Source organism: Pithys albifrons, chromosome 10, assembly GCF_047495875.1.
Source record: "Pithys albifrons albifrons isolate INPA30051 chromosome 10, PitAlb_v1, whole genome shotgun sequence".
Lineage (NCBI taxonomy): Eukaryota > Metazoa > Chordata > Aves > Passeriformes > Thamnophilidae > Pithys > Pithys albifrons.
In genome coordinates this window covers 22,720,016-22,733,034 of record NC_092467.1, presented here as the reverse complement: position 1 = coordinate 22,733,034, position 13,019 = coordinate 22,720,016, and the positions used below count along the sequence as shown (strand labels likewise).

At 47.7% G+C, this 13,019-nt stretch overlaps 1 protein-coding gene across 8 annotated transcripts in view; it reads right to left on the bottom strand.

Annotated features, from left to right (window-relative positions):
* The window catches only part of PTPRF (protein tyrosine phosphatase receptor type F), a 377,891-nt gene that overhangs the window by 72,712 nt on the left and 292,160 nt on the right, over positions 1-13,019 (bottom strand). For all 8 annotated transcript variants that reach the window (XM_071564856.1, XM_071564860.1, XM_071564861.1 and 5 more), the window contains one exon: positions 989-1,258. In XM_071564856.1, the coding sequence (XP_071420957.1) occupies positions 989-1,258 (270 nt within the window). The remainder of the gene's footprint in view (positions 1-988; positions 1,259-13,019) is intronic.

Here is a 13,019-nt window from a genome sequence, read left to right as displayed (position 1 = left end):
TTGTTAGTAAAGGGAGCACTGTGCAGCTAAGGTTAAAAGCATCCTCTGACTAGGAAGAGAATTTGCTGTTATCTCCAGGTCAGAAAGGGCTAACACTCAATTCTGTGATTTGTTCCAGTGGAACTCTGTGCTAAAGGTGGCCATAGTGCACGAGGGGGCCTGCAATAACAGACAGATTCAAAAGATGACGTATCTGTGGAAATCTGAGCTACAAATCAACTGCAAGGAGAGGAGGAAAGAGATACTGTGGACCTGCTAGGCCCCAGATGGAAAAGGCAGGACACCTTCAGCATCCTGTTAGGGAGCTGTCTGGCTGGGCCGCCCTTATGGTCAGTAATCAGCAACAACATCCTCTTTGGGGCAAAGCTACCAATGAAACATTAGTGGGAAGCACACCTTAAGTACAGCAACACAAGAAATAGAATGGGAAAGAGCCAGAGCAGTAAGGAAAAAAGCTGACAATAGAATATGCAACAATTTTCAAATGAACACATACAGCTTATCCCTGCGGTGGGAGGATGCTCATTCTGTTGAGGCCCATGGACACTTCACATCACTGGGATTGATCCTGTCCTACCCTTAGTGCAAGAGGATATCTCTGTGCAAACAGTTCTCTGACTGCAGACATCGAAAGCCCCTGCCCCAGGACAGCCTATAGCCTGCCACTGTGCTGAGCTGATCAAGCTGTGCATGGAACAAGACAGACATTGCTGGGATAAACACACACTCAGGTTCCCTTGTGACTTAACAGGGACCCAGCCTGAAACAAGCTTGTCTCCCATCATGCCACTTGCAGGGAGAGGGTAAATGACCTTCAGAGCAAACACTGTACTGTGAGAAGCAAAAACCAAAGTTGTGGGTGGAAGGTGGAAAAGTTGCAAGGTGGAAAAGTCACAGAAGACTGTTGTCATTTGGCTGCAGCCAAAAGCACTGTGGTAAAGGGCTGTGCTGTTAAAACCCAAGTAGGTGCACCACCGTAATTCCTTACCTTTGACAGTGATCTGGGCTGTGGCTTCGATCATGCCAAGGGAGGAGATGGCTACGCAGGTGTAGTTGGCAGATTGCATGATGTTATTCAGCTCCAGGACATTCCTACCAACAGGCATCTCATCTTCTTTGGTCAGTTCCTCCACACCAGCCATCCACTTCACGTAGGGCATTGGAGCACCTACTGCCACGCACGTGAGGTTCACGCTCCCCCCAGGCATCACCTCGTGGTTGCTTGGAGGGATAGAGAATCGAGGAGCAACACGCCGCACTGAAACAAGGAGGAGACAGCTAGTAGGGTCACAGAACCAGCACAGAGCACTCAGCTGTACCGCAGAGGTGCATGAGGGGGTTCAACATTTTTGCCTGTCTATCCCCTTGGACAGATAAAATGAAGTGTAAAAGCTGTTCACTACTTTGCCAAATTGCACACACTTTATTCTCCTTCCTTAGCCACTGGCATCTTATTAGAAAAACTCATTAAGGGATGGCTCAGTCCATTCCCTCCAAACACAGCCTTTTGAAACCATATTACTAACATGAAACATTCTTCCATTTAAATTACACCCCTCTAATTAGAGAGCATGCACAAATGCCAGTCACACACTCTCTTTATGCAGGGCTCAGTGAAGCTCTGCAAAATGGAGTTACCTGTTCAATTTATTAGCTCTAGAGTAAAGCAGCCCATCCTCTGAACCTCACAGGATTTGGGCAGGGGCAGCAGAAAGGATTTTCTTTTGAATTAGCACACATGTGCTGCTAAATAAAATATAATTCCTTTCAAAATGTAACTCAGGTTCTACCTTGGCTCAGAAAAAGTAGTCACCAGAGCTGCATGACATTGTCAGGGCCTGAAGAGATCACCTTGCTGGGCAGGAGAGAACTAATCCTGACAGATGTGAGATCATATACAGTTTGACAGAAGAGAGCTGGGCTGGCAGAACCCTTCCCACCTTTGTGGCAGCTCTTCGGGAGATGTATTCCTCCTTATTGCATTGCGCAGCTTCTCTTCATATCAATCCCTTGCTGGATATTTCATTCTAGACTTATTTGTAAGCAACTCTCAGCTACAATAAACCTCTAAACCTGCCTGCCATATGCATTCCCGTCAGGAAAATGACACTGAGAAATGAGGCCCCTTCTTCAGGGTTAGTGTTATGGGCCTATTTAAGCAAGGGCAGAGAAATAACTGTGCTCTGTAAATCTTTGCCTCCTCTGGGCAAGCTCATTTTAGTCTGTAGTTAAAAAAGGAAACTGCTTGAACGTGTCTCGCCCAGCCGCCCTGCTCTCCTCCAGCCTCCTCCACCAGAGCGGCAGCCCCTGAGCAGCGGCCAGGTTCACGACTGACCTGCTCCCATGGAGCCTCTCCCTGCCAATTATGCTCTTCCATCAGTGCATCGGGCTGGCTGAGCAGCGAACTGCCACAGCACTGGGGGACAGATGGAAATGGGGCAGGAGCCTGAGCAGTGCCAGCTCACAACAAGCCATCAGCACAGCCGCTCCCACAGGCTATGGGGGTCTGGGGAGTCACGGCTCTGCTGGCCTGGTCCTGCCACCGTCGCACCTCCGCAGACAGTAAAGCTGCTGCCACCCCCCTGAGCTGCAGAGGTGTCAGCTCTGCTTGCCAAGCTGACTCTCCCCAAATCAAATTTCACTAGTGCTCTCTGATGATTCATTCCCAAATCATCAGGCTTGCAGAAATAGACTGAACACAGAAACCCCCACACTAGCATGTACAACAGAGCTAAGACTTTGTGATAAATTAGAGAATACTGTCAACATCGTGTGTGTACTACACATTGTCTCAATGACAAAACTGGGCTCATTAGCGCCTTACCAGCCAGGGTAAGGATAACATCGTCTGCCTTTTTTTTTTTTAATGTCTAAATCCAAAGTCTTGCTGGATGTTTCTTTTAATCAATTATTAAATCTCAGATCAATACCTACATGAGCAATCACTGGTGAGGTGTGACCTGACTGATGGGGCAGCACTCCCCAAATGAGACAGAACTGAAAGCGTACTCCAATACTATGCAGTTATGAGAATACAGACTTAACCTGATGGACATGGCAATGGTTTAACATGATGGTGTGTATTTCCAAGCAAAGCATCCCATCACCCTCTGTTAAGAGTCAGGTTTCATTTTCGAATGAAGATGGCGTCAAATTATTCCAGGTAGAAGCTGTTCAAATTCTGTCCCCATCAAAGGACCAAACCCACCCACCAACCCAAGCTGTATTGAAACAAAAAACAGCAAACTTTGAGGATAAAACCATAGATGTGCACAGAGCACTGACACACATGCACAAGGCAAACAGGCTGGCAGGTACCAGAGGCCACTACAGAGTCGAAGAGACAGTGGTGGAAGGAGAGCACAGGGAGAGGGAAGGCACACAGGAACTCATGTACAGGGACATGGCAAGACAAGACACTGGAGGTAACAAGGCCGTGCAGGAAAGTCAGAGCCCAGCATGCACAAACATTTTCACTTCCAGCCCTGTGAGACCAGAGGCAGCACAGCCCTCTGCAGATTCCCTTGCACCCTTCCATGTGTCCCTGCTTTCAGGGGGCTCCTGGGGCTGTGCGAGTCCTGTCGGTGCCACATTGCCTTTGATGTGTCCTGCAGAGGCAGCCTGTGGATGCTGAGGCTGTCTCTCCCCAAGGATGCCAGCAGCTGACTTCTCTGCTCCCCTGTGGACAGCACAGGGAGGAGGCACTTCAGAGGGGCTGGGGGCTCCCTCAGCAGCGCTCTGCAGGGAGAAGGGATGGGCTGAGCTCTTTGGAAGTCACTCTTCCCTGTGCCACACACAGGAGGGCAGCAGAAGTGGGTGAATGCATTCCTGTGCCTAGAGAAGGGACAAGAGCACACACAGGCCATGCCTCCTGCACAGCGCAGCTTGCCAGGAAGTTGTGTGGGACCTCAGCTCTCCAGCCTGCCAACGGAGGCTGTGCATTTTTGAGACCCAGAATGGTAGAGCTGTCCTCCCTTCGTTAGCACACCCGCAGAGTTGCTGAGATGGGCTCACTGCTTTGCACCAGAGAGCGGCAGTGCCCAAGGCACCACAGCTGCTAAAAATGGATGCCATGAGCAGGGGGTCAGCTCTCTACATGGGAGGTGGGAGGGGGTGAGGGCAGTGCCTTCGGTAAGAGATCTGGCCCAGCCAATGCTCTGGCAGGAGTACATGCTAAGGAAGGGACACGCTCCATCAGCCTCCCATCCTCTTGGGGGATAATTGGCAGCTTCTTGCCCCAGTCAGCATGGAGGGAGAAGGGGAGATGCTGTCAGTTAGCATTAGTGAGAGCTGGCAGAGCTCTCACAGCAGCTTGTACGGCATCATCAACACATTCCTCAGGCTCAAGCCAATGATTTAAGTCGCTTGCTTCTCTAGCCTAAGAGTCTGGTAATAATTTAAATCAGTGTAACTCCTCAAAAACCAGCATTCTTAGAATTTCTGTCTAATTTACAACTAAAATCACATGAGCTAGCACAGTCCATGATGCTACCTTAAGTGCTCTAGAAAATTTTGTTCTTCATTTATTGCAGTAACGAAATTTCCCTTTTTATTACAATTTTCTTGACAAGAATTTGCATTATTTTTTTTAATTTTCTCTTTGGATAGAGATCAGAAGAAGGTAGCTTGGAGGTTTCGCAAGAACAGCACAGGGAAAATTGCTGTGAATAGTAAAATGATTTCAATGGACAATAGTATAATTCAGAGTTTTAGTTAAACCAGCAGACTGTCAAAAATGAAATTCATTATCATTCATCCCAAGAATAGGCATCGTAAGGGCTCTGTGTTGCTTCACTAATTAGCACACCTCCCTGTTGAGAGCATTCCCTGGGAAGTAAAGTGAAACCCCGGAGCAGTGAATGCAGTGCAACCTGAGCCCGTGCCCTGGATCTCACAGGACAGGGAGGAAAGACCGTGTGGAGACTGGTTCCCCACTCGCTGGGGGACTACAAGGAGGAAGGAGGGGAGCAGGCAACACAAAAGCCACAAAGGCTGAGAAATGTTAATAATTCAGCATGCACTAACATGCACGTTCCTTGCCTTGAGAGCAAAGAGCATCAATCGATTGCCCAGCTCCTTTCAGCTCGGGAGTGGTTGTTTCCCAACGTCTCAGGTTCCCACTGCGGGTGATGAGACCCCCTTGGAGACCCAGGGCCCACTCCCTCCCTGCTGCTGTCTGCAAGAGCTGTAGGCTGTGAGCTCAGAGCTCTCAGGTTGGTGCTGTTATAGCCCCTCTCACGTGCTGAGACACTGCTGGCATCCAGCGAGGCTCTGCTGAAAACACATCAGTGCCAGAAGGACTGACCAGGCTTCCAAAACGGTGCAGTGCTGCTAGGGAAGGGGAAACCAAATTGCTGTTTCCTGCTGGCTGTCTTGGCCACAGTACAGCTGAACAAACAACAATGCTAACACCCATCCCTCTAGCTTGCAGAGATTCAGACACCTCTACTTGCCTGCTCCTGCTTTTTGGTTTCCTTCCTACTATGCCTTCCTGGCACCCAGCTCTGGGCATCATCTATCCCCTTCCTGGAACCCCATGGCAGGCTCAGTGGGCATCACTCCATGGTGATGGAGAGCTGTCTGTGTCTGTGCCCTGCACACTTCTCTGCTCCTTTCTGAGGCAATCCCTGATGCTCTGGTCTTTCATCACTGTCCTGACATCCTCTCCCCTTGGCTCTTCCTCTGTATGAGGGAACAGCAGGCTGCAGTCCTGTTTCTCTTAAGGAGAACTAGGACTGCCTGGGCTGCTGCTCCTCCCTGGTGCCAGCACAGCCAATCAAGTCCAGGGGGCTCTAAGGCACACCTTTGATACTATGAGGCTGTCCAATTTCATTACTCCAGCCAAGCAAGCTGAAGAATCCCTAGTACACACAGTGTGCTCTTGCCCTTGACACGCTGCTATCCTGCCAAAACTCCCACTGTCCTCAGGAACCACCTCCTCCAAGCTGGGAAGGAGTGAATTTAGAAGCTAACCTAACACGAACATTGGTCTGCATGGTTTACACATTGGTAGACACCTTTCATCAATCCCTAGTGCTATCATTTTAAGAAAGGACTTCAAATGGAAAGACAGTTGCTGAAGTCTCACAATCTATTGACAGAATCAACAGCAGAAGAGGAAAAATTGGAACCAGAAAAAATGCATTTACAGCCTAATCTTGTGCTCAAACAATGCTGTACTATTTATGCTCCCAATGCATCCTTGAGTGCTGACATTTTATAGACAATTTCCAAAACAGGGCCTTGCCATTTTTGGATTATATTTCAGCTATAACTTTTAGGTCTAATTATTTGCGCTGACAACCACATATAAAAGAGGATATATCATTACAGTGGTGCAGCACTGGAGACACATCAGCATTCAGCATACTGACATACTAATAGCAAAGTAAGGGAGAGCAAGATTGTGGAGCTCTGCAATTTGCATTCACTCTCTGGAATTTCTCTGATGAAAATAACACAACATTAAGAAGGTGAATAAGAGAGGAGATCCACTGTATCAAGATAAAATAACTCGTTAATAAATAACCTTGTAGCAGTCACAGAGCAATAATTAAATGCATGGGTTAGCAGTACACAGTTTTAAGTAAAGCTGGGAAAATGTAAGATGTAATTATCAGTGCCAAACAAATTATAAGCATGGCAAATCCCACTGGAATATTTAGAAACTAATTTCTGGCTTCACATTAAATATTTGTGTATGTGGGTATTTTTGGTGGAGTGAGAAGGAGGGGTTGATGCAAAGAATGAGAAATCCTCCACTTCTGCTAGCTTATATCCATTCTCAGCTGCCTTCCCATAGCTAAACCATGTGGCTAAAACATTTAAGTGCCCTGTCAAAGGTTTATTCTCCAGAGCTGCTTCAGCCATCACAGCAGTGCTCCAAAAATTCATTGAAATCTGGGAGGCTTTGGCCCTTGGTTTTAATTTCTTCTCTTTTCTTCCTTGCTCTCATTTTTCATCATTGTCTTGAGCTTAGGTAATTTTATCCTCTATGAAATCTATTTTTAGAGGGTAAACAACAAAGGTCCTGTGCCTCAGTACAATCTAAATGATAGCATGTTCCAGGGAGAGAAATGGGATCGAACTCAGTGTACTGGAACAACTGCTATGACAACTTGTTAAAACTTGTTCCAGTGATGACTGTAAGTTCAACTCACCCAGGTACCTGAAAATATGTGTCAGAGGAGCCAGGGTCTCTTCCCTGTGCCACCTGGGAACAATGCTGGCCTGGAGAGCCACTGTGAGCATCCCTCACCTCCAGTGTGTGAGAGGGGACAGACATGCATAGAACCTGTTTGATGAAGGAGTCATCTCTAGAAACTAACTCAGTATTTCTGCCAGAAACACCAGCTTTCCTCAGCATGAAACTGTGAGTGCCTCAAGCTAGGTCTGGAGCTAGATTTAATTTAAAAGCAGGAGTCACCTTTTACTATTGTCCTTTATCTCTGGCTCTCTGAGAGTGGCAGGACAGAGCAGGTCAAGGCACAAATCAGGTTTTGCTGAGCGGCTATGAGCTCCTGTGCACATCACCATGGGCCTTCCCAAGCCACCTTGGGTGTGTCTGGGGCCACTGCCAGAGCTCTCTTCTCTCCTGCCAGCAAGAGGAAGACCCAGCCCCAGGGAATAAAGCAGAGGCAGACCTGCTCATGCAAAGGGTCCTTGTCTGGGCATGGAGAATGGGCCACTGCCAGTGTGGGGACTGCCAAGGAGCAGGGATAACTGTCTCAGCATGAGGGACTTGCAGCTCAGCCAGCTGCCCCTGCTGCCTTGTGGCAAGGGAGGCCAGCATGCTGTGCTCTCGTTCAGCTGATATCAAAAAAAGTAAGCTTTTTGCCTCTAGAGAAAGTTAAAACTTTTAAAGTTACATGAGGAATTGAGGAATCTGCTCTCCCTAGCAGCTTGTGAGGGGACTGGAGATCTGACCTCTGCTTCCAAAGACTGCTCTTGATCTCCAGCCAGAAAGCACCAGTAGTTTAGAGGTATACAGTTGCACCTAGCACACATAAAGGGTTAGAGAAGGACACCACACACAGCAGCATGCACTTCTTCCTACCTTGCCTTTGACAAAACTGCCCTGGCTGGTATTTGCATGCAAAATATATTTTGTGCATTTTCAGTTTCAAGCAACAAAGGCATGCAAGCAAAGTATCAATGTCATCACCAGAGTCACAGCAAACAGTAAGCAGATTTCATCAGGCACATTGTGGCTGTGCCTGGAAAGGAGTCAGATTCTGCAGGGCTCCCTCCCCTTTTGGGGATGGCTCTCCTCTCCCTACTGGAAAAGTCCCATCTGACGTGGTGTACTGTAGATGGATAAGAAGTGAAAAGGACCAACCTTCTCGCTGATCTGAGAGATGAAAGTTTGTTTTGTTTGATGGCAGAGTGCGATGAAGATGAGGAGGGAATAAAAAAAGACAAGGAAAAACACAGAGAGTAAAAACAGGCCAAGCTTCATCTGTCCGCACACCACTGAAACGACAAGACAAGACTACAGAGGTCAGCCATGACTGCCCACCGTGCACACACACCACACTCCATGTCACGGACAGAGTCTCACCGCTCTGACCCAGAGCAGGGGCAGCCCCTCCGCCTCCCTGACCCACTCACCACTCCTCAGGGCAGGGCAGAGGGCACCTCACGTCCCACACATACTCACATGAGGGTGCTTCAGGGACTGCCCTGCTCTGGGCCAGATGCTGGAAGCACAGGCACATTTCCATGTGCGAAACACTCGCACAGGCAGAGCAAGAGACTCCAGCCATCACACAGACTGATGAGCTCCCATGCACCCACTCCAGCTACAAAGATGATGGCAAAGGCACTTTAAACCCATTGACCACACGCTGGGAAAAGCATTCATATACGTAGATCTGAATTTTATCAAGTATGAAAGAAATGCTCCAAGTGGTGAATGGAAAAATCTTCTACGATGCAGAGCTGTTCCCCCTCTCCAAACAAAGAGCTAAATGCAGCAGAGAGGTATTAGGCAAGTGACAGACATGGCGCAGTCTCAGGTGGGCTCAGTTTTGGTAAAGCCTTATTGGTACACCGTGCTGTGAGCGAGAGACGGACAAGAAATCAGAAGGACAAAACACCCAGAGAGAATTGAGCAGGTCCCAGTTTTTGTTCCTGCAGGAGAGACAGTAGAAGGTTAGTTGCATTTTCCTTACAGACAAAAAAGATCTTATTTCCTCTAGCAGGAGTGACCTCACTCCAGCTACAGATCTGTTGTGTATCAGCTGTAATCGAACCCTCACCAGGAGAACACACGAATGGGTTTGATAGTTAAAGACTGCTTATGAGTCACATTTTTGATCTGGGAAGGAGAAGATGGGGGGAGGAATTTGCTTTCCAGTAGAAACTGCAAACTAGAGAACAGCATGTGGCATTATACAGTGCAAGGGTACAGCCACCTATGCCTAGTGATCAGAGGACAGGATTTTAACCAACACTGACACGGTACAGGCAAGAAAACAGGTTACTAATAACAGCTACCACAGTGGTCTGCGAAGGGTAATGGAGCTTGCTGGAGAACAGCAAACACTTATTTACATTTCTTCAATTGAACTGACACCAGGTGACCTGAACCAGCCAAGTCAGAGCTTAACTGGCCCATACGTGAGGGTCATATTCAGCGAGAAGCACCACCCAGACATGCTCAAAACAAACAGTCCTGGCTTAAGGTCCACGTTTCCTCTGGCCTCTTGGTCTACAAAACATTAACATAAGGCTCATTTGATCCTGTGAGACCCTGTGATGGGAGGGAACCTTATTATTGCTGGTCCCAAGCTAACACTTTATTTCCTAGTCTAATGGAGTGTATCACATCTGCATGGCCTCAGCAGACAATGAGGGGCTTCTGCCTTCTGCTCAGCTCTTCCCAACGGGGAGGACTTGTTTCCTGCCCTTGCCCAGGAAGGACGGTGCTTCTGGCAAACCAGATGTGCTCGTGAATGGCTGCATTTCTGGAAAGCAGCACTAACTTCACAACAGGGCAACACGAACTCCAAGCGCTGCCAGCAGGGACCAACCTGATGCACCCATTGGGACTGTGGGACTAAAGGGTAAGAAGTTGAAGGCTGTCCACTGGTGGATGATACTGTAACAGCTACAGGAACACCTGTCCTTGCTGCTGAAACACAGCAGCTGCAGAATCATCCCCTGCCTTTGGGAAGGACTGACAGACTCCAGCCATACCAAGGGGACTCACTGTGGTGCCTCTTGGCCTGCCTGAGGTGAGGGGTGCTGCTGCAGCTGGGGACCGCCAGGAGCTTTGTTTGGAAAAATCCGGCAGGGACTGCATGCCCATCAGCAGGCATGGATAGGAGTAGGCTCCAGCAGTGGCTCTCCCCACATGTTGACATTTCAGATTAGAGCTAGAAAGGTGAGGAGATACCCTAATTCAAACAGATTACTTTCTGGTTTGTCAAACAGGAACAAATTTAGGACCTGTTATTTGTCATTAATTGCTGGATTATCTCTTAATCTCTTTTTCTATTAGTGGCTTATAAGGAATAAAAACCAGTATCAGGCTATTTTGGAACAGCTGTAAGGTGAGAGGGAACACCTGGGCAGAAATTTCTGCTTTTCCTTTAGTAAAAGCTTAAATAGCTGCTGCTTTATCTGAGATAAACCTGATAAATGGTAAATTGAAAGTTTCATCTCCTTACAGATCCCATTCACATGCTCCCTTATCTCCAGTTTTTTATCCATGTCACTCCTAAGCAAAGAACCGTGTTTTATCAACAGTTTTTCTGCTTTTTTACACAAGAAATGACTCTGAGCAGTGACAGTAAATAACATCTGCCACCCCACCACACAGAGGCAGAGGATTTAATACTGGGGGTTACCCTGTGCAGAGTATTGCAGCTCACTGCGTTCCCACAAACCTGAGCTGCCTGGCAGCTGAGCTGAACATGTCAGTCTAAGTGCAAGACAAAGCAAGTCAAGTCAGCAGAAAAGCCACCAGAAGACAGCAAACTCCATAAGGCAAAAACGGGGCTCCTTTTGAGATCCAAGTTGAAACAGCAAAGAAGCAAAGAGCAGGAATGTATCAGAGACATGTTGGATGGCTCCCCTGCTCTGTAGGCAGAAATTCCCATGCTGATTGAATTTGGCTTTTACCCGGCCACAGAAGAGCTTCTCTATGCAGCAGCAGCACTACTCTAAGCACAGCAGCTTGTTGCAGAAAGAATGAATTAGGACTTACAGGAAGCTCTGTTTTTGAATACTCTTGGGCATTAGCTCCTTGAAACAAGACAAAAGGTTGTGGCCAGGATAGGAATGCACAGGTTTAAGAGTTTAGATCACTAGCTCAAACAAAGGAACACATTTCGAAAGCTTTTCAAGAGTGGGAAGCTAATACTTTCCTGAAAGCAACGAGGAAGTTCATTATCCCAATTGGCTCTGCAATTCTGCTGGGAACTGCCAGCATCTGTCCTGCGCGAAAACCCTCCGGTGCTATGCAAGGCATTAATATAAAGGCCAACCCAGACACTTTGGAATCAAAAAGACAGAGAGGTTAACAAAAACCCAGAGGGGGGATGAACCTGTTCCTGCTTATCTCCAAAAGCACATCTTGTGTCTCAAGGACTCCACATAAATCAAATTTTATCCTTTACAGCTTTTAGTGGTATAGAGGAACAAAAGGACAGATTGTCTTTTTTACGCCAGATTACATGAGAATAAGACAACCTCCCATTATATCCGATGAACAATGTTCTCATGCCACAGTGATGAGTATATTCCATCCTAGAGAGACAGACAGGACGCTCAGGGCGTCCAACCATCCTTTCTATTCATAGTGCACACACATGCATGCATGAATTCAATTAAGGGCAGAAAATCTCAGAGCACCAGAGATGTATTTTTTAGCCCTTTGTTCAAGTGGATATGGAAGGGGAGGGAATGGACATTTAGTTGGCACAGATATACAGGCCTAATTGTTCCACAGACGTCTGTGCAGGTCATGTGGGAAAGAGGTTTTCAAGTCCATTTCTGTGTTGCATTATTACACACCGAGCCACCAGTCACTCTCCTTCTATTTTCCATAAAGGTCATTTTACAAATAATCAGACTTGGGCCTCACATTGCACTTTGAACCACCAAAGGACTTTGCAAGGAATAAAACTCTTAAGCTTATTTAGTTGAGTTCTACAAAACACATTGAAATCTTGAGCTGGAATGTACTAGCTGAAGGACAAAGAATTATTATTTATTAAACCATCATCATTAAAATCCTTATGGCATAGCAGAATGCTCAGAGAAACACTGATGGTGAACACAGTTCATGCCAGAAGAAAACATGACAAAAATATTCACAGTAATCTCTGGGGAGAAGAATTGGCAGAAGCCTCCATGTTTCTCTCTGGCTCTGAAGCCAGGCAGCTCTGGTATGAGGACAGCATGGTTGGAGTGGCACGAGCCACAGTGTTGAGTGAGCTGCAAGCGCCGGCCGGTGTTGCATGCTGTTCACCCTGAGCCTGCTAACAACCAACCAAGGTGCCTGCCCAAACCACAGCTGCTCTGACTCGGCTTACAGCAGCATGGCCACAGCTTCAGCATGGAGAAGCACCCTGGGGCAGAGGAAATGAAGTCAAAAGTACTGAAATCCCATAAAAAGAAGTGCGCTTTCTTCATCAGAGTGTCACTGCTCTCTGTCGCATTGCTGTGCTGCAGCGTTATCCTGAGGTCAGGTCTGCACAGGGCGCACGCAGGGGGATCATGGCCCTTCAGACCCACAGCCCTCCCCAGCCACGTACCAGCTGCCCAGGGCTACGCTCTGTGGCCTCTAGTGCAGCTTGGTTTTGCTTCTTCTGATGGTCCAGGGCAGACCTCTGTTCGAAGCAGCAGTCTGGGTTACCCAGTCTGATTCAACTGTCAGTTCCTGTCATCGAGGCATCTCCCTCAAAAGTCTCTCCAGTCTGTGCTTGCTTGTGATTGCTGCCAGGCCCTAAAGAACCAATGTCCCTCTCTGGGCAAGTATTGTCAACCCCATCAACCCTGAGGACAGGCAG